This window comes from Rosa chinensis, chromosome 4 (assembly GCF_002994745.2).
Source record: "Rosa chinensis cultivar Old Blush chromosome 4, RchiOBHm-V2, whole genome shotgun sequence".
Classification (NCBI taxonomy): domain Eukaryota; kingdom Viridiplantae; phylum Streptophyta; class Magnoliopsida; order Rosales; family Rosaceae; genus Rosa; species Rosa chinensis.
The window spans coordinates 56585065-56607632 of record NC_037091.1 but is presented as its reverse complement, the minus strand read 5'-3'; the positions used below and the strand labels follow the sequence as shown (position 1 = coordinate 56607632).

At 38.9% G+C, this 22568-nt stretch overlaps 4 protein-coding genes across 7 annotated transcripts; 1 reads left to right on the top strand and 3 right to left on the bottom strand.

Annotated features, from left to right (window-relative positions):
• Positions 1 to 669: 669 nt before the first annotated feature.
• LOC112196633 (D-cysteine desulfhydrase 2, mitochondrial) lies at positions 670 to 3526 on the bottom strand. Of its 3 annotated transcripts, none has more exons than XM_040519279.1 (7): positions 3323 to 3526; positions 2789 to 3109; positions 2580 to 2622; positions 2158 to 2496; positions 1572 to 1719; positions 1285 to 1458; positions 670 to 1134 (listed from the first exon to the last, which is right to left on the bottom strand). In XM_040519279.1, the coding sequence occupies exons 1-7, from the start codon at positions 3407 to 3409 to the stop codon at positions 885 to 887; spliced, it is 1362 nt and encodes a 453-aa protein (XP_040375213.1). In that variant the 5' UTR covers positions 3410 to 3526; the 3' UTR covers positions 670 to 884. The 3 variants fall into 3 exon arrangements, with proteins under 3 accessions (XP_040375213.1, XP_024192802.1, XP_040375214.1); XM_024337034.2 differs by having other exon boundaries at positions 1572 to 1701; positions 3323 to 3524; XM_040519280.1 differs by having other exon boundaries at positions 2789 to 2924; positions 3323 to 3450.
• A 572-nt stretch (positions 3527 to 4098) lies between these two features.
• Positions 4099 to 9133, top strand: LOC112196632 (protein SDA1 homolog). The gene is made up of 15 exons (XM_024337033.2): positions 4099 to 4556; positions 4787 to 4963; positions 5081 to 5205; positions 5287 to 5422; positions 5641 to 5790; positions 5873 to 5932; positions 6199 to 6294; positions 6368 to 6427; positions 6591 to 6665; positions 6768 to 6821; positions 6989 to 7090; positions 7198 to 7800; positions 7937 to 8059; positions 8501 to 8608; positions 8820 to 9133. The coding sequence occupies exons 1-15, from the start codon at positions 4152 to 4154 to the stop codon at positions 8967 to 8969; spliced, it is 2424 nt and encodes an 807-aa protein (XP_024192801.1). The 5' UTR covers positions 4099 to 4151; the 3' UTR covers positions 8970 to 9133.
• A 209-nt stretch (positions 9134 to 9342) lies between these two features.
• Positions 9343 to 14674, bottom strand: LOC112196630 (oxysterol-binding protein-related protein 1D). 2 transcript variants are annotated; one of them, XM_024337031.2, is made up of 9 exons: positions 13876 to 14674; positions 13025 to 13381; positions 12773 to 12860; positions 12454 to 12621; positions 12042 to 12367; positions 11427 to 11582; positions 10901 to 11209; positions 9879 to 10223; positions 9343 to 9672 (listed from the first exon to the last, which is right to left on the bottom strand). In XM_024337031.2, the coding sequence occupies exons 1-9, from the start codon at positions 14401 to 14403 to the stop codon at positions 9499 to 9501; spliced, it is 2451 nt and encodes an 816-aa protein (XP_024192799.1). In that variant the 5' UTR covers positions 14404 to 14674; the 3' UTR covers positions 9343 to 9498. The 2 variants fall into 2 exon arrangements, with proteins under 2 accessions (XP_024192799.1, XP_024192800.1); XM_024337032.2 differs by having other exon boundaries at positions 13025 to 13292; positions 13876 to 14014.
• A 4939-nt stretch (positions 14675 to 19613) lies between these two features.
• LOC112199619 (cell wall / vacuolar inhibitor of fructosidase 1) lies at positions 19614 to 20132 on the bottom strand. Its single transcript, XM_024340603.1, has one exon. The coding sequence runs from the start codon at positions 20130 to 20132 to the stop codon at positions 19614 to 19616; it is 519 nt and encodes a 172-aa protein (XP_024196371.1).
• Positions 20133 to 22568: the final 2436 nt, after the last annotated feature.

The following is a 22568-nucleotide window of genomic DNA, read 5'->3' as shown; positions in this document are numbered from 1 at the left end:
ATAGGCACACACACCTACACAAACATACATGCTTTGGGACAGGCGTTCCTCCTAGGCATTTTCTTATTTGGGTAAGAGATTCTAGGTTAGGGGATTCAATTATATGTTTATATGTTGTGTTATTGTAACATTATCACTTTGATCAAGAATGTTCCACTTATAAAAATTAATAGCGGGAAGCAGCCCAATGTGGAAAGAAGTTTAGCTTTCTACTTCCCAGATTTACAGTCCCACAGACAGACAGAGGGAGAAGCGGAGAGGGTCATGGATGACTTTGGGCAAATACAGCAAGCAAATGTGCAAGAGTTTTTTAAAGATGGTGGGATTTATCAATAATTTTAGAAACCCAATTAAATTTGGGCCATGGACTAGGTTTGCATCATGGCATGTAGTTTTTTCTAACAAATATTAGAAAGCCTTATTGGAAATTATTCTATGCACCGACGGTGTAAGTGACCCAACACTTATAAAATAATCTCAACCCTTGATATTTATTATCAACTTTATTTTTAATAAACAAAAAGTATATTTAATGCAATCTAACCATTCATTAATGTTGGTGCAAGTGCACGGCGGTGCTCTGAATAATCTCTCAAGGCCTATACCCAGAACTGCAGCAGTTTTTGTTGCTTTTGGGCAAGGAGAGTTGGGGAAGAAAAGATTGTGATATTTCTAGAAATGATAACAAACCGTCATCAAGATAGAGGGAGCTGGATAAATACACGGCCAGTGAACCTCTTGCATATTACAAACTTTTAATAAGAGGAATATTTCCATTCTTTTTCCATATTTTCTCATTACAAAAATCAGAATAAAGTTCAGTGGGATTACAATGCCTAAATTCCGTGCCGTGTAAATGAGCTCACTTGACTCAACTATCTCTTTTAACTGGATGATCCAACTTTGAGCTTGGAGAAGTAAGATTTGTACCTCTGTGCTAATCCAAACATGCCTAGAGTGCCTCCAGTGTGGAGCATGACCACTTGTACACCTCCTTCAACTTCTGCTTCTTTTTTATGAAGGGCCATTGCCATCTCCCAAGCAGAAAGTGTGTAAACTGGGTCGACTAAAATACCAGTTTGTTGTGCAATATGTTGGCATGCCTCTAATTCCCCTTCCAATACATTGCCAAATCTGAGGATTTTTGGGGCAGGATTGGAGTTATAAAAAGAGGAAGAAGACTAAAAATACGCAATCAAGTGTTATATAAATATGACATTGGGTGTGCCATTTTGGTTATAAACAAGATCACAGGAGCTGTGAAGATTTTAACAGGCTACTCACTTTCTCGGGTGGCAACGTTCTACCCAGTGCACAATTCCTTTGTCTATATCATCGAAGCAGTGATCAATATGAGTATCAAAATGCCTCTTAAAATTGGATATCAAGCGCTTCTCCTGATGTCTGTACCCATCATATGAATCAGCCAACATCACTGCAGTTACCTCCCATGGGAGCCTGACAAGCAGCAATAGCAATAGTTAATATGCTGCAATAGGCTGGCCACAATAGAAGCTCAGTAATTCATAGAATTAATTCGAAGTAGTCATGTAATACATACGGGAACACACCCCAAACATATGGCTCCAAGAGCTAAACCAACAGCTGTTGTCCCAGTTCCAGAATCTACAACAAACTTCAAGACCCTCTCTTTTCCAAGTAAGTGATTCTGGGATAAGTACTGCGCTAGGCGAATCAAACCTAGGGAGAGAATTACATCTTTAAACATAATAACTAATACCACATCAGGATGCAAGGATCAACTTAATACACAGCACAAAAATAGAAATGGAAAACATAAAGGAATAATTGTGCACATGTAGTCTTAGACAAAAAAGGAAAGTAAAAATCATAGAAACCCTAAACTAGACCCATGCATTTCCCTAGCAATGAGCCGACAACAATGATGATCATAACTATGTGGAGGCATTTTCAAGGCCACACATAATAGTGCAAACTTCATTCTCAATAGAACCACACAAACAAGGATAAAGTAACACCAATGCCTCAGAAGATGTGGACAATTCAAGATATGAAAGCTAAGGGGCATGTTAGGGGCTTGGTCTATAAACCATGATCCTGCTAACTGAACATGATGCCAATATGTACATATGGAAGCAATAAGATGATTCTCTGTTCTGAATTGACTTAGGTTACCTAGTAATGCTACAACATCTCCTGCGCCTTCATTGACAATTACAATTTTCCGAGGATGGTCACTTCTATTAGCATCCTTTTGCAAAAGATTCAGAGCACCATCACTTTGATTCAAAGAGGCCTCCAAAATATCATCAAACCGAAGGACGTTACCGCTACTGCCTGCCAAATAATCAGCATGGCTCTTTAACATCTTTTCCCTATTGGCATAAAGCGATCTTGGAACATATGTGACATTGCCATATATTGTTGACATCAAGTTATAGCCTGTCAGTATTTCAGGCTGCTCCCCTCGTAGAAGTAAATGCGGTTTTAATCCTCTTTCTGAACATGAAACGGCTGAAGCACACACAAGTCAGCGAAGTTGCTACTTTGCAGCAAGGTTGAATATCCTATAGTATTTGCAGCAAGAAATTACCTACCAACAGCTGCTGTATGGGCACTTTGACAACCTCCACATGTCACCTAAACCACAGCAAAGTCAAGACTTGAATGCTATTTGGTCGTAAGAGAAACTTAGATTTGAATGGGAATTAGTACTAAATATTGGACTCTATAACCTCCAAATTATTATTATCTATGTTCGTAAGCTCATAAAATGATGATAAACATAAAAGGATCATAATCTCACCACATCAGTCACGGAATGATCTTCAACAAGGGGAATCAATGCATCCAATTTTCTTGCTTTATTCCCATTTATCAACGGATGCAACAAATCATCCCTCACAATAAAGAAAGAATCGTCCTTTTCTGCCATAGAATGACTAAAACATGGGTTAGTATTGTTCCAGAAGGAAATATCAGACAAGGGTCTGCCTGGTTGTGGTTGTACTTTGCTGGTTGAAAGCATTATTTGGTGAATTTTAGCATCAGGGCTAGGCAATGTCCATCTTCTATCAAGCAATTTGGACACAAACTCTTCTTTACTCAGTTTCACATTGGAAACACACTGACAATAAGGATTAAAGCGTTTGTCAAATATTATGTGAATGCAAAAATTGAACATAAACCCAAAAACTAAAATGTAATGCCATGACCAAAGAACAAATATTGGCAATGAAAAATCGAAAACTGAATCCAACCCATTACTTGTAAGAGAAAGCTTTTGCTTAAACTATGCCTCAGTGTCTGTAATGAACTGTGTGAGATAGAGAGACAGAACCTGTTTCAAAACGTGGCCGGAATGAAAGCTCCGTTTGAAGGCTGAAATGGCTCTCTTACTGGGAAAGCTTTCAACTTTCATGCTCATTTGGCTGAGAAGTAGATAAAATGATACAAGATGTGGCGCGCGGGGGACCGATTTCCTTAATCTCTTTTAAGCGTGCGTAGGTTTGCAAATTGCAACCCATCCTAATTACGAGTTTAGGACTCATGGGACAGAGGATGTGGTTTTAATGCGACTTCATCGAAGAAAACTACATTTTATGGAGTTGAGTTTTCATTAACATATCAACATCTTCATTATTCAATTTTTAAGTCCATCTTCATTATTCAATTTTTAAGTCCTTATGAGTATATCGTTTTCATAAATTTTTAGTTAAATTAATGATCGTTTGAGTACCAAACTAAATTAAATTAATTGACGAACCAAATATGTTCAACCTGGACCCGTTCGTGTCTATAATTAGTAAATCTCAATATTACAAATACCCAAACGATCATTAACTTGGTTGAAAATTTGTATAAACGATCTACTTATAAAAACCTAAAAACTGAACAGTAAAAATGCTGATATGTGACCGAAAAGTTGGTTAACTGTTTGATACGAAACTAACTGAGTGCTCCTCTACCCTAAATTACCATAACTATGAAGTGTCGAAATTCATGTCGGTTTTCAAACCTTACTGATCAAGATTGTGGGCCGGGCCGTGGGCTTGGGCCATAAAGTGGGTCCCCCCCCCCCCCCCCGCGCCACAAAACCTATAAAATCTCTAAAACTTGTATGGGGTTTATCAGATTTTTAGGAGGCGCTAAAGCTAAAACCCCAAAAAATGAGTTCCCACTACATGACGCCGGAGCCACTCTCGGCCTCGGGTCGGAGCTCCGAGAAGATGAGCCTGCCGACACTTCAATCCAAGATGAAGTGCGACCCGGAAGGCTACGAGACGGAGCTCCTCCTTGTGTACAACCAATTCAAGTCGTCGCTGGAGCTCTTCAAGCAACAAGCCGATCTCGGATTCAAGTCCGTCACCGGCAGCGGCGGAAGCGACCCCACCGTCGCCAAGGACCTCGCCGACCGGGCATTGTTTCTCGCCCACGTCACCCCCTTTTACCCGGCCCAATTGGCCCAATTCCCCTCACAGCTCTCCGAGTTTCTCCACTCCTCCGCCCGAACTCTTCCCTCTGGTCTCAGATTGCATGTTGCTCAAGCTCTCATTCTTCTTATGAACAGAAAGGTATGAACTTTATCAGAATTGAATGGTGTTATTTATTCATTTTTTTTCGATTTCGATGAATGTGGAGTATTGGAATTAAAGGGTGTTATGCAATGTGTAGCAAGGTTGGAACTTTATTATGAACTGGGTTTTGATTGCTGACCAAGTTTTGGTGTATAAGAATTAAGTTGCTTGGTAGACTAATTTTTGGTTCTGATTATAATGTGTGTGCTTTTTGGTGGATCTTCTAGATGGTGGATATTGCAGACAATCTAGGTTTGTTCATGGAGATACAGACTTATGGCGATAAGGCTTTAAAGACCCTGGCATACAATCATGTCATACATAGCATAAAGCGAATGAATATGAAGCATAAGAACGAAGCTAAGAATCGGGTGCTTCAGAATGTCTTGTTTCGGATGCTACAGGTGTGTGATACTGCATTTTCTTTCTCGACGTTCACAAGCTGCTGCCATATGATTGTTAAAATTTCAGGGGATTGAGTGCTTGAATTGGTGAATGTTTGTGTTCTTTTTGTTTTGTAGCTAGAGGATGAAACAAAAGCAAAGAGAGCACTTATCACTCTGCGTGAGCTTCACCGGAGAAAGGTGTGGTTTGATGAAAATACAGCGAATGCAATCTGCTCTGCGTGTTTTCATCCATCGTCGAGGTGCTCATTGCTCTTTTGTTATTTCTGTGTCATTTCCAATCATGGGGTTTAACCGATAACATTTTTGTTTGAATGTCTCAGGATAATGATTGCTTGTCTCTCATTTCTGCTTGATTACGAGAAGATTGAGGAGGAGGATGATAGTGATGCGTCAAGTAGTGATGAGGACACTCCTATTAAATCTCATCTAGCCATTAATAGAGAGGATATATATAAGGTCAGTTTTACTCTATTAATGAGCATTGTTTCTAGCTAGTTTGTATCATGGTAAATGATACTTCAAGAGTTTTACTTTGATGCTTGTACATTTACCACATGCTTGTTGATAATCTGTATACTACAGTATCCCATATTTTCTAGGTAAATAGGATGAATTTCATTATTTCTTGCAAATGGTAATTTTTTTTACAAAACTAAAAATAAAACTACTTTCAGGCGCACCATAAGGGTACACTTGCTAGCAAGAAGAAAAAGAAAGCAAAACTGCAGCGTGCCATCCGTAGCCTGAAAAAACAGCAACGCATAACATCAGAAAAAAGTACTTCAAATTATCATACGCCACTTAATCATTTGAGAGATCCACAGGTTTGTCTATTTTTATTATCTACATCTTGCTTGTCTTCTTTCTGTGATTTATTAAGGATATTTAAGATCTCATTCTCCACAGGAATTCGCTGAGAAGCTATTCTCCCGTCTTCAAAATAGTACAAGAGTTGAACGCTTTGAGGTAAATAACTTTTGTTGTTTTACATTTGTAGAATTCAAAAAGTACACAGACATGCTTCACTTGTGGAGAAAGTTATTGCTCACCATTATTGGAACACCATCATATTTCAATAATACCTGTAAAGAAGAGATTCAATTACAAACCACTTTGTTGTATAACAATTCTGTGTTTCTTTTCTTTCTATACAGTTATGTAGTTTGTTGTAAAACTGACACTGGAAAGTGCATTTCTCATTTGTTTTGACTGTTATCTTATGTTTACTGAAGGTCAAAATGATGATGTTGAAAGTAGTTGCTCGAACTATTGGGCTTCATCGCTTGGTTCTGTTGAACTTTTATCCTTATTTTATCAACTACATTACAGTATGTTATCTGACCTATTCAATGAATGTCTTTTTCTCTTGATAATCAAATTGTGACTTTATTAGTTTCACAGCCTCATCAAAATGGTGTCACTGAATTACTCGCTGCAGCAGTCCAGGCCTGCCATGATATGGTGAGTTAGCTACTCCTATATTTGATTGGACCTCAGTAGAAGTTCATTTTTTTTCCCTGTCTCTTCATTAACTTAAGTCCCACTTCTATTGGAAATCAAGCATTATTTAAATTACTTGTTAGTCGGTCGACTCAATTTAACTTGTGTACTTGCTTATGAGCAGGTTCCTCCTGATGCAGTTGAACCACTTTTCAAACAAATAGTGAACAAATTTATAGATGATCGTGCACAGCCAGAGGTTTTACTTCATAAGTGCTATCTTCTTTTTTTTTTTTCTTTTTTTTTTCTTTTTTCGTCTGCAAGTCCCCTGTCTATATATCTGATCACTTTCTTTTGACAGGCCATAGCTGTTGGACTGAATACAACGAGGGAAATTTGTTTACGAATGCCTTTGGTAACGACCTATTTTTATAAATTTTGGGTCTGGTATTATCTGTATTTCAGTTGAGGTTGCTAATCTAATGCTATTAATCACGGGTAATACCATATTCAGTCATTCTGATTTCTACTCGATGCATGATGTAAGGCTTTCTGAATTATAATTTTGTTTCCTGCATCTAGTTGATGACAGAAGATTTGCTGCAAGATCTTGCATTATATAAGAAATCACATACAAAAGCAGTGTCGGTAGCAGCCCGTTCACTTATTGGCTTATTCAGAGAGGTCCCTTCTCCTTTTCCTCTTTATGCATGTGCTAGTGATTGCTAGTCATGCCTTTCCATGAACCATGGTTGCATAGAAGACTGACTATTTAGTGTATGTACATGCAGCTTAACCCCTCGCTGCTGATTAAGAAGGATCGTGGTCGCCAACATGTTGACTCAAAGGCAAGGCCAAAAGCGTATGGAGAAGCCGATGTACTTAGCAATGTACCTGGTCTTGATTTACTAAAACATGATGATGACAATGGGGAGAGTGATGATGATGATGATGATGAACCTTCAGTAAGGGGCACTGACGAGATGGTAGCTTCCAGTGATGATGAAGGCTTGCAAATAACCAACACTGATAGTGGAAGTGAAGATGACAACATGATATCTGAAGATGGTGATGAGATAGATGAGAATGACAGTGATGTGAGTGGTGATGAGGATGAGGTGGAAGCGGAGGATGAAGATGAGGATGAGGAAGAGAATACAGAGGATGAGGAGGAAGAATTTGACAATAATGATGCCAAAGATGGTGGATCTGGAGTAAAAGAAAACATAGCAAAAAAGAGGAAATTTGCTGATTTTGATACACAACTTAATGACGCTGAAGCAAGTCTTAGGACTTTGAAGAGATTAGCCAAAGAAAATATGGGTCCTGCTCCATCAGACTCGACAGATGGTTTTCTTTCTAATGAGGACTTCCGGAGGATTAAGGAATTAAAGGTATGTCAAGAATAAGGCAGGCTGTAACTTTAGGATGTGGAGAACATCAATGTTTTGTTCTGCACTCAAAACATTATCATCTCTTGTCAGCTAGCAATATATTATGTTGTTTACTGTTTGATGTTTCCTTTGTTAGGCAAAGCAGCGATTGGCTCAGCAGGGGTTGTTGAAAAAGAGCTCAGATGCGAAGTCAACAGCATTCAAGATTCCCACTTCTGATGAATTAAGCATTAAGCGAATAGATCCTGCTAAGCTTGAAGTAAGTTTTATATCATTATAGTGGTATCGTATACTCTCAGTTTTATCTACATGTTGGCTTTAGAAGAATGTCATTTCCATTAAGAAATAGTGCATCTGAAATAGATATAATAAATTGGACAACTTTTGTAAATGTGCTGGATTGTTTTGAGTAGGGAGAGTGAGAATATGTTTCTAAGAATTAGCAATTTTATCAGACTGTAAGTAGTAAAATATAACCGGATCAAATTCTAAATTTCCTAGTATTCAAATTCATGCTGTTTGTATATAATAAGCCAACACTTAAATACTTGTCCATTATAAAGATGCTGTTTCACCCATCCTCATTTTTTGATATATTTGTATCATTTGCTTTGCGTATACCTTTACCTTTCCTGCTAGCAATGAAATTATTTGTACCGCTGTTTACTTTCATTGACCCAATTGAACGTCCACTGTGTAGGTCCATGTAAAAAGAAGAATGACCAAGGAGGAGAAGCTGGCATTAGTGAAAGCAGGGAGGGAGGATAGAGGGAAGTACATGGCTAGAGCTGCTGTGAAACAGAAGAAGGTATATATTTACTGCGATTCTTTGAAGTTATCATGTTTTAGAGTTCTACAAGCATCTTCATGGCTTTGGACTTTTGCCATTTGTTAGTTATGCTTTAACCCTCTTCCTGGATCCTACTATGGCTATGCACCCATTAATAAGTGAATAACCACTAGGGCGCCTATAAGGATGTGAGCTTGATTTTCTTTCAACATGTTGATAAATTTTGCAGTTGGGAGGCCTGAGCAATAAGCAGAAGGAACATAAGAAGGCTATGCCACTTGTTGCAAAGAGGGCAAAGGTAGCTAAATCTCGAGTGGAAAAACGCAAAAAGCAGCAGCTTTCTGGCAAAAATTTCCGAGGGAAGAAAGCATGGAAATGATCCACAAAAATCCAATTTTCTTTTTGCCCTACTTCTGTTTTAGTTCAAGTAAATTTTACTACTTTTTTGGTTAGCAGTACATTTTACATTTGAGATGAAGACTTCTCTGCGACTTGATCGTTTTATTTATTGGGACCCAAACATAAAGCTGTTTTATTCTTCTGGCCATTTGCCCTTTACGTAACCAAAAACAAACGGATAATAGATGTTTAACAAAAGAGGAAAACTTAATGTCAAAAGTCAAATAAGCACTGTACTCTTTCAAAACGTGAGACCGAGGCATTTCAGTAGCTCTTTCTTTCTCCAGCCTTCTGCCCTTCTCTTTTGTGCTCGTGGTTAAAGTAAGGGCATTACTAATCAACAGTGGATATGCACCACAACAGAAGCGATCAAGAAAATTACCATTACCAAATCAAGTAGTTTCTTTTTTCTTATAGCACAGCCTACATTGAACTCAAATTTAGAGCAAGGGGAGCAGTTGAGAAAATGGGAAGAAATCAAGGGGGTACAGATCAAGCTGGAGATGCCTTTACTCTTCAACAGAACTTGAGGGCGTATCACTACTCTGGCCAAAAATATCAGGAATTCCATCCCAATTGTTTTTCTCCCTAGTTTCCCAATACCCACCCGTGTAATTATAACAACCGTCCTGATCTCTTTGAAACCATCTTGGCTGCCAGCCTCTCTCTTGCAACTTCCTTGCCTGCATCATGGCATTAGAAATAGATGCTCTTATTACTAGTGAAAGAAAATGAAAGAATTTATAACCATGTAAATTGCATGACTAGAGATGTGACATGACTTTGGCTGCACTTTCAGTCAATTCCCAATTAGATAGGATCTAGGATCTATAGGTGAATGATCAAACTGATCCAGAAGAAAGAAATAAAGGAAAATATGGGGGGATACCTGTCTCTGTAGCTGTTCAAGTCTTAGTTTTTCTGCATTTGCCAATTCATATTCACCATTTTCTAAATGTCTTTGATCTGGCCTCAGCCTCGAGTCTGTTGGAGGCAATTTCTCCAATAGTCCAGGTGTTAATTCATTCAGGGATATTGCAAAAGGAGAGAAATTATATCTTGTCTTGGTAACGTAGTTTTCCCTTTCCCAGAGCAGCACAGCCTCTGTCATTGGATCATAACCCTTTGGTTTTGTAGTTGGATCTCCTAGAACATAGTACATTGCCTCATCCCACTTCCCCATCAGCATTGCTACTTTCTCTCCAGTTCGATTGTCTTGAACAAATCCATGAACCTAGAATTTCATGAGAATAAGGTCAGATGTCAGTTTATTAACAGCAATGGTTGAAATGAAGTTGGCACCATTGTAATTACTAGTAACTACCTCGCAATACAACGCATTTGAAATACAGTACAAAAAGTAGCACATGGTAGAATTTCCCTACTACAGTGAAATTAAATGGACTACCATGTATTTAAAAAATTTACTCAGACCCCCCAACATCCAGTAGTATTTCTTTAATTCCATTCTGTGCAAACACACGCAGTGTAAACTAAAAGTAGAGCGAATGCCCTGCGATGATCACAGAAATGGCCAGAGAAAATGGGTTCCATTTGGTTCCCAGCGAGTTGCTTAATCATGGTAAACTGATTTTAGTCCTTAGGTAAAAACAATCTAAATCATCACATTGATTGTTCAAGAAAGTAGTCTAATATATTCCACAGAGAATTAAATAAGCCAAATTGGACTTATGCACACAGTTCTTAAAACACTGGGGATGTTGAAATTAACCTCACTGTAATTCAGACAGTGCTAAGATGTAATTGTAGTTACTCAAATATATTTCTTCCTAAATGGACCAGAAAATAAGACACATGCTATACACCGACGTGGAAAAAACTCTATTAGGACAGATGAAATCTGTGATGATATTTTGCCATCATCCCTCCATTAACAACCACAAAACTAACCTGATGTGGGTTTCGGTCTATGATAGACTGCTCTTTGAATTTTAGCTTACATGAGTAATTTCCACTTCCCTTGATGCGCATGGTGCCATAATGGTCGCAGTAAATTTTCCCTAGTATGATATTGTATATGGAAGTAGTGACCTTGCTCCACTCAAATGTTTCCCCATCCTCAAACTGCAAGTTAAGCAGACCCACAGGATCAAGCTGTATAGAACGCCCCCAAAACTTGCCTTTAAGGTTGGAGTCAGCCCAAAATTTCCAATTTCTTCCTTGACAGTGACAGGCAACAATCATTGGGTGGTGACTCACCTGAGTGCAAGCTCTGCTTGTTAGACAGCAATCGGTGTTTTATTAAACTTTTGACATTTGGCTGTGATGCTTCAAATGCAATGAGCCGAAGCTTCCAAACAACAAAAACAAAGAGGAGGCTGCTTTTATCTTCTTAAATTATTTCTTCTTAATGGACAGATAACTGTTTGTAAGGATATGCTACTAGACAATATTTAAAACCATCAGCATGCACTACCTTTTCAGAAAAGAAACGAAGTCCTTTATCCGGGTAATCAGCCTCATAGGTCTCCCCCAGGAGAGGATTGAAGGGTTTGCACTGCCGACCTTCTGTTGATGCATAACCAGATACAGCAAAAGCTGCCACGTGGAGAATTCTCATCAAGTCATTCCCCTGCAATGGATTAAATCCAATGAATTCATAAAATTCCATCAAAGTGGACTTTTTTTTGTCTTGTTCTTTTCTTTTCAGTTATTCTCATCTCTCTTAACCTTGTTTCTTTAACCTCATTGAACATGTTTTAGCTGAGGCTTCCATTTGAATACTATGCATCTCACTCCACCCTAAACCCTAACCCCAAAACACAACAGAAAGAAATTATATGAATGCAGACAATCTAGATGATGCATATGGGAAAAATAGATCGCTAGATCCAAAATTAGCGAAGAAAACAAATCTGTTCAGCAAATTCTTTGTCTTGCAATATATAATGCATAGAGCTGAAGGTTCCACAAATAATTAGTTTCTAAATCTTAAGCCCAGCATTAATATCCGCTCACTGTATAACTTAACCAGACGAGTATTCCTTTAAAACTGCTTTGCAACAATAAAAACAACAGCTGGAAACCTAACCTGCTTTCCCCATTCCAATGCTCGATCTACCAAGTAGGAATACTCCAGATCTTCAAAGCACTTTTGCAATGAAGAGAGTGGTTCATTAAAATAAACAGGAAGACAAACTCCAGATAAGTCCTTTCCAATATTGTCCTTGATAATTGACCACAAGCCAATAGGCTTATCTTTCTCCTTTGGTTCTGGCAAATTATCCCTCCTTTTCACAGATGGATATTTAACTGTCATGATCTCCTGAACTGCATGCAATCGATCAGAAAAGAGAGAATCTCCACCACCGTTTCCCAAACCATCCCTACTCCGATAGGAAGCACTTCTTAAAGCATCTGAACACAAGAAACATATGCATCAGTTTATGTTCCTTCAACTGATCAGAAAGGAAGGAATATCTATTGTGTGCTAAACCGCAAACCTTCTCTACTCCGGTAGGATGCACTTCTTAAAGCATCTGAAGACAAAATATCATAAGTATCAAAGTATGTTCCTTCATCTTCATCTGTTTCAACATCTCCTCCGTCTTGACTTTCATTTTCTGCATCAGAATCACTTCCACTGCCCTCTGACATGACGGAATAAAAATCTGTGGCATGAAGAGAACAGAAGATGATCAAATTTAATAATCAAGAACATAGTGGATACTTTTGAAATAGTCTCCAAAGGAACATGGAATCAATTTTAAACATTGAGTTCAACAAAGTATAAAGATAATGGAAATGCAAAAGACAACTAACCACTATGTCTCCTGTTGCCCTGACTGCAGTATGACTCACGCTCCTTTGTTTCGTCCACTACTGTAGTTTCCAGCTCTATTTTCTCTGTCTGCAAAACAAAAATTTAACTGGGTTTGACTTTTCACTGTAGCAACTAGCAAGCATCCACCCATATGGATGCAATGTAATCAAAGCCAAATTTGAGCAAGGAAATGCATGCCATAACAATGACTGCACGTATTTGAATTTTAACCAGAAGAGGATGAGAAATACCTCCAATTGTCTCAATGTGTCTAACAACATAACATGTTTACTCTGAAGAGCCTTCAACTTGTTTTGCAGCTCTGAGACTTCTAAAAGCATAATTGACTCACAGTCTTTGATAACAGGCTCACCAACTCCCTCCTGTGCCAATCTTAATCGTAACTTCTCTGTTGAAACAACTATATCTTCTGAAGGCACTAAATCATTGCTTGACAACACTCTGGGGAAAAGATCTTTAGCAGCCAGCAATGCCTCAATCCATGCAGCTCTGTCCTCTCTAGATAAACAACGCAAGTGAAGAGTTTTAGTTCCTGTGAATATGGAAAGCCTTTTATCATCTGATTTGCTGGCACGAATTGAAGAGACCTGTAAACCAGACCACTTCATATTCAGTAACCAAAAGGAAACAGGTTAAAAAGTAGAAGTCATGAGCATACATTTTCTGCATTGTCATGCAAAGCACACAGATGAGCAGTACTGGTATCAAAACTTAGGAGAAGTTTGGTTTTGGTGGTTTTCACAAGGTAACTTCATTTCTTTTGTAACCTCTATAAAAAAATTACCACAAAATAAAGATCAAAAAGTCTCTAGCCATCTGATTATCGATACATATGCCATCAGTCTATTCATGTCTCACACATTATATTGATTTAGCTCATTTTATCAAACCACCTCATGAAAACTGAAAATCATAGCATATTAAACTTACTCGAAAGAAGCCGAAGCCATATAATCTCACAGTAAAGTTACTTCTCATTTCTCATTTACTAAATATAACATCAGCACCAACTTTAGCATAACCAATACAAACCACAAATTTACCACACAGTAACAGAGAGTGTTAAAAGTGAAAGCCAAACCTTCAAATGCACTTCGCCGAAAGGCTTGCACGGCCTCCTCGCCGGCAAGCCAAGCCGATTTCTATTCCAATTAGCCTTCTTCATATACCTCAACGAGTCCTCTCCGATCACCGTCACGCCTTTCTCTCTGGCCGGGCTCATCAGAATCTTGTCCGGTCCATGAACCTTGTAATACGAAAGCACGCCGTCTTCCAGCAGAAACCACCTCGACCTCCACCCCTTGCCGTAGTTCACCCATTTGTACAGAATTCCGGCGACGCCTCCACTGACGCCGAACACCTTCGAATCTCTCGGCTCGCAGAACGCTTCCTCAACCTCGCGTTGCGCCGCGGCGGACGAGGCTCTGTCCGATTCGGTCCCCGCCGACGAGACCTGAGCGGAGTAGCTCGGCTTCGAGCCGTAGCTGACGTTTCGAACGGGAACCGCCGCGTCGAGTCCGAGCTGGTAGTGACCGGACTGCTTCGCCGTGACCGGGTCGGCCTGGTCCCGATCGATCGAAACCGGAGCAATGCAGCACAGCGGGTTCATATTCTCACCACCACCTCACCATTCAAATCAACCAAAAAACCTCGCCGATCAATCTAACTCCCATCCAACGCCGATCACGCGGCTCCGATTGACGGAAATGTAGCACCGGATCGGAGTCCAATGCCCGAAGCCAAAACGCACCGTTTCGATTCAGAGAGAGAGAGAGAGAGAGAGAGAGAGAGAGAGAGAGAGAGAGTTATGAAAGACGAAGTAGCGAGCACTAAGCACTGCGCCTAGGCGTACGCAGATCCATTTAAGACTCTGCTCTGCTTCAAAAATAAAAAGTAAAATTAAATTTCTTTTAGGAGGGTAGGTTAAACACTAAAAATGGCCTAGTGAAAAGAGTATTCAGTATATCCAAGTACAGTGATAAGAATGAAGAGCCATATAGTATTAAGTATAATGTTTTTGTATTAAAAAAATAATTGTTTATAAATATCTGAGATCTATCGACTCGTCTAACCGATTTATTTGTTTCGCTTGTATATGTGGAAGAATTTTCACTTTTTCAGTGGTGTAAAATTAAAATGATTAAAAAAGAAAGGGCGGGTATAAATGTGGTTTGGTTTTTGGGTTTTTGTGGGGCGTAATTGTGGAGGCGACATCTAACGTGCGCAGGTAGTGATTGGGTGGGGCCCCATATGCCTCCGGTGGGGAGCTATGAACTTACGGTGAGGTTACGGTTGTGCCCTTGGGATGGGGACAAGTGGTGTACTTTGACGGGGGTAGTTTGGGGAGGATGTCCGAAAGCGATGAGTGAGCGACGGACCGGGGTGTCAGCGTGGAAGTGACATTGGAGATTCGAGTGGAGGAGAGGAGGAGGGAGGTGTTGGGTGTGCAGGAGGTGCATAGTGGGCGATGGAGGTGAGGGCAGGTGTGGGCTAGTGATTGGATGCTAACCGTGTTGACTTATTGAGCCGCGTTTTGGGCTTTTGTTTTTTTGTCTGTATTCCCAAATGAGCACCATACCTCAAAGTAATTCTTAGAACGATATTTTAACACATTAGTGCTCTTCTGTGTTTACCGTGAGAAAAATTCTTCCCCCCATCTGGTCGTGCAGCTGCTCAATCAGAATTTACTAAAAATTTCTTTCATTATGTATGAAACTGTCCTTGCTTTTTTAAATTGAAATACCTAAAATACCTCTTTGCTAAGGATCTGATTGGTTTGCCAGTACCATGTGTTCCTTACATCTGCCATACGCAAGACTTTCTCTTACCATGATAGCCGTACCATGTTTTCCTTGCGTCTGCTGTACGCAAGACTTTCTCTTTTACCATGATAGCCTTACCAATTACCATGTGCTCCTTGTGTCTGCCGTACGCAAGACTTTCTCTTACCATGATAACATATACAAATGCGTGTTTAGAGTAGAGGTGGCAAACAGGCCGGCCTGGCCTATTTTAAGAGAGCCTAGTCGTGCTTCGTGCAGTGCTTGGACCGACCCATTTATTATCGTGCCGGCCCATTTACTTAAACATTAAGCCCGGTCCGGCCCATGGCCCTAGCCCATATCGTGCTGGGTCAATAAACGAACCGTGTTCGTGCCTACCCACTATAAAGCACTATTTTAAAATCTTAATTTGAATAAATAAAAATTAATTTTATTTAACTATTTAGAAAATTAAAATAAATTAAGTTATACAATATTTTTCTTAATCTTAGCTTTTTAAGATTAGTTTTCTAATGGTCTGCTCACCTAAGGGACAATTTTTAAGGGACAAGTGAATCTGACGGCTGAAAATAAATGCACAGTTTTAAGTTATTATAATTTCTGCTTTTATATTTAATACATGTGGTTAAAATGCATTTGTCCCTCACAGTCCCTTAAAACTGTCTCTTAGGTGAGTAAATCTGTAGTTTTCTAATATTTTTTATATTCCACTACAAGAAAGAAAGAAAGAAAGAAAATAACTCAAAATATATTGCTTGTAGTATATTATTGTGAGATTAATTTTTATTAGGGCTAAATATTGGTTAATACCCTGTGGTTTAGGTCCAAAATCAATTCAGTCCCTAGACTTCTAATTTAATCAAAAACACCCATGCACTTTCAATTTTGATCTAATAGGTCCAATTCGTCAATATTTTGTTATGGATGTTGAATTATTTGTTGAAAAAACTATTTATTTTTAATAGTATGACTCACTCCTAAATTGACGATGCAGTCCACCTCGACATAAAACATAAGCCATATATGAATCACATTAACAAGTTAAATAACTCAATTGTCGGAAAACTAACAAATTGGACTTATTAGATCAAAATTGAAAGTGCAGAGGTGTTTTTGATGAAATAAGAAGTTCAAGGACTGAATTGATTTTATACCCAAACTACAGGGTAGTAATTTGTATTTAGCCTTTTTTATTAATATAATGAAAATTTAGTATCATATTATTCTTTCCTTCATTCTATAGTTGTATTATTATGAGATTAGAAAAAATACTTTATGTCAAAACAAGGATATAATGTTTTATTTCACTATTTTGACAATATAAAGAAATAGCATTGGTGGAATTGTCATGAGATTTTAAATAAAGAGGTCTAATATTCAAATCTCATCATTGTGGTTTTTAAATATTTTTAAAAACAAAATGAAATTTTGTGTTTGTAACGGACCGGCCCACAATATGTCGTGCTCGGGCCGGGCAGGGCCAATATTCCTAGGCTCAACCCGGCCCGTTATTCTAACGTGCTTGGGTCGTGCCCGGCCACTAACGGACTTGGGCCATACCGGGCCTCTTTTAAGCGTGCTGGGCCAGTGCCGTGCTCGTGCTTAGCGGCCCATTTGCCACCTCTATTTGAGAGACATAAAATATGGATGTAATATTTGGTATTTTTGGTTAGGTGAGCATTTATAAATCCCTTCCATAATGCAATAAATTCATCCATTTAATTCCAATTAACACCAACTTTATGGCAATGCCAAATAGGGCGGGAGCTTGTTTTCCATTTCGAATTTTAGTCAGAGCAGGGAATATTCATTTTCTGTTATATGGACTTAGCCAGAGACTTATTGGGTGGACTATAACAGTAGAAATTTGGCTTACACTATCATTCATCAGTTTTAAATTAAGGGGTCTTGACCCAAAGCACAAAAATAACATAACATTAGCCCACTCACCCCAGCAACAAATTTTCATTCCCACTAACCCATTTAGTTGCGAAATGTCACTTTTAACCTTTAAAGAATTATAAAATTACCAATTGTTCATAAAACCAGACTCTCTCTCTCTCTCTTCTCTCCTCTCTCCCTCCCTCCCTCCCACCCTCCCACCCTCCCCTCTCTGATCTCTTTCAATTCCGGCGAGAAACATTTCGCCGTCGAGCAAGTCGCCCTTACCGTTCCGGTCACCGATTACCAATAGGATTGGAAATTTTAGGTCGAAGAGCACTGGTGCACTGGTGGTCAGTGCTGTCGGCGATAGGTCGCCGATTTGGTCTGGGCTGTCGGCGCCGGGAATGCAGAACATGGCTCCAATGGAAGAGACGACGAATCCGACGGTGGTGCTTCAGAAATTTCAGCGATTTCGAGGAGTGGGTATTGGCGGAGACATGAGGGTATGGAGGAGGAGAGTTTGGAAGAGTAGTGCTTGCAGATCTCCATTACAGGAAATAGATGGCCTTGACCGAAAAAGGGAACGATCCATGTCTCATTCACCATTTTTGCAGAATTGAGTTTGTCTTAGAGGTTTGCAGTAGGGCTAGGGAATATAAAGATAGTGTAATGGAAGAATGGAGCAGAAGAAAGAGGAAAAAAGCTTAAAGAGAGAAGGAATGGATAATGAAAAGAGAGGTAGGACGTAGCCACTACCTGTGGGAGAATGGTGATTAAATGTTAGGTATGGGACACGGGTGCTATTATTTATTCTTCTTTTGTCTGTTTTTTTTTTAAATATTTTTTTATTCATTCTTCTTTTGTCTTTCTTCATTAGCAAGAAAATTAGATAATTTCTTTTTTGTGATAAGTTTTTGTTTATTGCATGTCCAGTTTTGGGTATAGTTTTTTTCATATCTAGGAAATTTTTTTGGCAAAATATATAAATACTCCAATTTGGCTTCTCTTCTTTCTTTTGGCAATTGAATAATATGGAACATGTATGGTATAAAAGGGCTATTGGGGGGCAATAGAGGTCTGTTAAAGGTTTATTGGAGGGCAATAGACGTCTATTGGGGGGCAATAGACGTCTATTGGGGGGCAATAGACATTTTGAATTGATGTAATCTCCTCGTTTTTTTCTTTAATCAAAGTTTTATTTGTGCAGTTTTAGGAAGATTAATTATCATTTCGGTAATCTAAACGTCTATTGGGGGGCAATAGACGTCTACTGGGGGGCAATACATGGCTGATAGACGTCTATTGGGGGGGCAATACATGACTGATAGTCGTCTATTGGGAGGGCAATACATGGTTAATATACGTCTATTGGGAGGCAATACATGGTTGATAGTCGTCTAATGCCCCTTTATTGGGGGGCAATAGACGTCTATTGGGGGGCAATACATGGCTGATAGTTGTCTATTGGGGGGCAATACATGGTTGATAGTCGTCTATTGGGGTGCAATAGACGTCTATTAGGGGGCAATAGACGTCTATTGGGGGCAAAAAAACTTTCCGGTGGGTGGTAGCCGGTGATCGGAATCCGGCGGCCGGTGACCAGATTCCGGCGAAAATTGGCCAGATTCCGGCGAAGTTGGCCGGAATCCGGCGGCCGGTGACCGGAATCCTGCGACCGGTGACCGGAATCCGGCTGCCGGTGATCGGACTCCGGCGAAGTCCCCTATGGTTTCTCTCTCTTCCATTCTCTCTCTCTCTCTCTCTAAGTAACAAAGGTGAGGGTAAAATGGTATTAAAAAAATAATAAAAACAAAAAAAAAATCTTAATGGGGTATTAGGGAAGACCTCCTTAGAGTGTTTGGGGTAAGGGGGAATTAAAAAAACTTAGTGGGGTAAGTGGGAAAAAAATCTCTAAAAATGGTGTAAATGGACAAAAACCCTTAAATTAATTTCAATTCACTCTGTATATTAGGATTAGGATTGAAATACCATTTCACTCATATATCAGGATGGAAACACTTTTGCAATCCTCTTTTGTAACTTTATTTATTTGTTCATTTTCAAATTTTATTATTAAATGATCGATCCATTGCTTACTATCCTTGTTACTCTAAGACTCTTAACACATGCATGTTGAGCTAGGTAATATGATCTACATAATTACTATTTCAGCAGCTAAATCAGCAATATCAGCCTCAAGTTTGTTCTCATATATCAGAGGAGATCTGCCTGGAAAACGACCTTCGCATATATTAGCTTCAGCGATAGCATCATTCATGCTTTCCTCTGCCGACTTATAATCGCCTTTAGTAATAGATGCATTGGTGGAGTCAATTTTTGTTTTGATTACTTTGTAATCATCTCTACATTTAGTTAAGCGTTGGTCTCCTGGGCTATGCGCAATCATCCCCTCGATCTTGTGCTGGGTATCACTTGTGACTTTCCTAAGTATAACATTAGCCATTATGCGGGCTAAGCCTTTGACATCTGCACCGGCACTCTCAGGGTCCGAGGTAAGAGCAGAGACACAAAGATCGCGGTGTGGTGTTTTGTTGCATGTTTGCTCAATAAGCCTGAGATCGTTCGGCAAGAAAACCCTGCAATGGCTAATGGAGAGAAACACAACATGAATGAGACATGCGAAACCTGCTAGACGTACTGAACTCTTCATCTTGGATTATATGCACACATTTGTAGGGGTTTTGAGAATTTGTCGTTGATAGGTTTGGTGGAAGTGTGAGCATTTATATAGCCCAAAATCAGAGACCTAATTTCTACAAGACTGAATTATGAATCAAATCTTTTAACCCTAGCCTTAATATAGAAAATAAGGAATCAAATACTAATTGCCATTCATTGAGGTCTGACCGTCTGACCGATTAGATTTTGCAATGCAACTTTTGAATATACTAGTCAAGTCAATGTTTATCGATAAAAGGTATACAATCTTTCAATTTTGATTTCCCATAAAATTCAAATGAAAATCTCAATTATTTTTTGTGTGGTAAGCGCAAGAGTAAAGTTTTTAACATGAAACGAAAATAAATCGTTACATTATCGAAGGGACTCATTTTCCTTTCTGGCTTTCCTGAAATACTTAATTATGAAACTCATGATTGTTTCCTTAGCACTACCCTGGAACAAGCATTTATATAGCTCCAATTTTGGAGTTGTTTCGATAAAAGGCTAAAAGCCTTCATCCATATGTACGTGACAATCAAATAGGCCATCAAGCATACATAACAACTAACAAGAGAGTACTCTTCATTACAACCGTAACCGAGGACCAAATTGACATATAATAAAAGTAAATAATGCAAAAGAGGGTTGGAAAGTCTAGGCCTTGGCCTCAAGACAAAAGCACCTCAATTGACTAGTCCTCATATGTGACATCGAAGTATTTCTACACATTATCAATTGATTTTAACATTGTTTCACAGTAGGTAAAGATTTAAATTAATTTAGGTAACAATGGTAAAAGTAAAAAACAACAGGGGGAAATGCATTTCAAGAATACTACAATAATTTTAGCCTTTAGTCACTGATCGCATTAGGGAATGCATTTTGAAAGACGAAGAATATGCATGACAATGGTTTCCTTTTCGGGTTTTAGTCAAAGGCTGGTGGAGATTTTTTTTTTCCTCTTTGGCAATGGTTTAGCTATCAAATCTTAGTTGACCATTTGAGATTTGATGAGTTGATTCTTCATGATCTAGCGGTCCTTTAGATTTCGCTCTCAATGAGAGCACTAATTATTGCGCCGAATTTCATCTAGGATGTAGTCTCGATCATCTGCACATTAAGAAGAAGATAATTGAAACCCTTTGTGAGTGAGGATCGGTATGGAACCGGCTAAAGGGGCTCCAACGGCCAAGTCAGTATTTGTGTTTAGCGTTTGCAAAATACTTAGTAGATTTTTGAGTACTTTAACTTACTTGAGTGACAGAAAATGATAAGTATTTATACTAACTGTGTTTTGGAAAAAACCTAGAAGGCGTGTTGCCCTAGTAGGCTTGCCTTGGAGTCCAAGAGAGAGTTTCCTGAAACCCTTTGGAGTTTTGCCTTAGTAATCTGGGCTGTTCCTAAGTGGCTGAGCAAATTGAGCTGGTAAGTCACCACATGCTCGGACCTGTTTACGGGCCTTTAGTCCGGTTTGGACCGACCTGATGGAAACTGTGGGTTCCGCATGGGCATTTGGGCCAATGGTCTGGGCTTTGACTAGGTCCTCGGCTAACGAAGTTTGATCATTAGACTCGGTTCATATATGAGGGTTGAGGCCCATGTCTTGTGGAGACACGGGTGTGGCCTGTTCCCTTTGATTTTGTTTTTTCTTTTAATAAATAAAATTTTAATCTGAATATTTGATGAAATATGTAATGCAATGTCATTTTCCAATTTACTTGGTGTTGTGTTGACATCATTCAAACAACAAATCCAAACCATTTAACATTTTTAAATCTAATGGTTCACAAGAGGTGTATAAAATTTAGTGTCCCATGATCTGGCACTATATATACAAAGTATGACAAAAAGTAAAAAGAGTCAATTGACACACGCATTAGCATGTGTTAAGAGGCTAGTGTGTGTGTGTGTGTTAAATATAAGCCCAATCACTATTATGAGTAAAAATTTATTAAATTTATAGGATAAAAATACACACACACACATTATATGCAACAATACAACTACCCAAAGTCAAAGAAAAACAAATCTCTTCTTTTAATTTGTCGACCATTCCAGCTTTATGGTGTTGAAAATCTCTTGAACATCTTCAACAACATAAGTTATATTTTAAGTTAAAATAATTAGGACTAAATTCAGTTTGCCCCCTTCAACTTTGGGACAAACATCAGTTTGGTCCCTGACCTTTTTTTTTTTAATCATGATGGTCTTTGCACTTCTGTTTTCCATCACGCAAGTCCAAAATTCAAATTTGGCTCGAAAGATGATGTCATATGTTGAGCTGTACAGAACATCCGGGCCCACTTTTTAGATTTGTCCTCTCATTTTGCGCGAAATGTCCTAAGTAACCCTTGTTACTATTTTGAGTCAATTATGGCCCTATTACACTATCGAAAATCGGTAATCAAAAACTAAACCCTCCTCT

Bases quoted from the DNA above. Each gene is read 5' to 3' on its own strand.
- LOC112196632 (XM_024337033.2), top strand. From the start codon at position 4,152: ATGAGTTCCCACTACATGACGCCGGAGCCACTCTCGGCCTCGGGTCGG. The intron at 5,791-5,872 runs GTTTGTCTATTT...CATTCTCCACAG, and splicing joins ATCATTTGAGAGATCCACAG to GAATTCGCTGAGAAGCTATT. The intron at 7,091-7,197 runs GTCCCTTCTCCT...ATGTACATGCAG, and splicing joins TTATTGGCTTATTCAGAGAG to CTTAACCCCTCGCTGCTGAT.
- LOC112196630 (XM_024337031.2), bottom strand. From the start codon at position 14,403: ATGAACCCGCTGTGCTGCATTGCTCCGGTTTCGATCGATCGGGACCAG. The intron at 13,382-13,875 runs GTTTGGCTTTCA...TCTGGTTTACAG, and splicing joins TCGGCGAAGTGCATTTGAAG to GTCTCTTCAATTCGTGCCAG. The intron at 9,673-9,878 runs GTATCCCCCCAT...GCCATGATGCAG, and splicing joins TTGAACAGCTACAGAGACAG to GCAAGGAAGTTGCAAGAGAG.
- LOC112199619 (XM_024340603.1), bottom strand. From the start codon at position 20,132: ATGAAGAGTTCAGTACGTCTAGCAGGTTTCGCATGTCTCATTCATGTT.
- LOC112196633 (XM_040519279.1), bottom strand. From the start codon at position 3,409: ATGAGCATGAAAGTTGAAAGCTTTCCCAGTAAGAGAGCCATTTCAGCC. The intron at 2,623-2,788 runs GTGAGATTATGA...GCTGTGGTTTAG, and splicing joins ATCATTCCGTGACTGATGTG to GTGACATGTGGAGGTTGTCA. The intron at 2,497-2,579 runs GTAGGTAATTTC...TGTGTGCTTCAG, and splicing joins TGCCCATACAGCAGCTGTTG to CCGTTTCATGTTCAGAAAGA.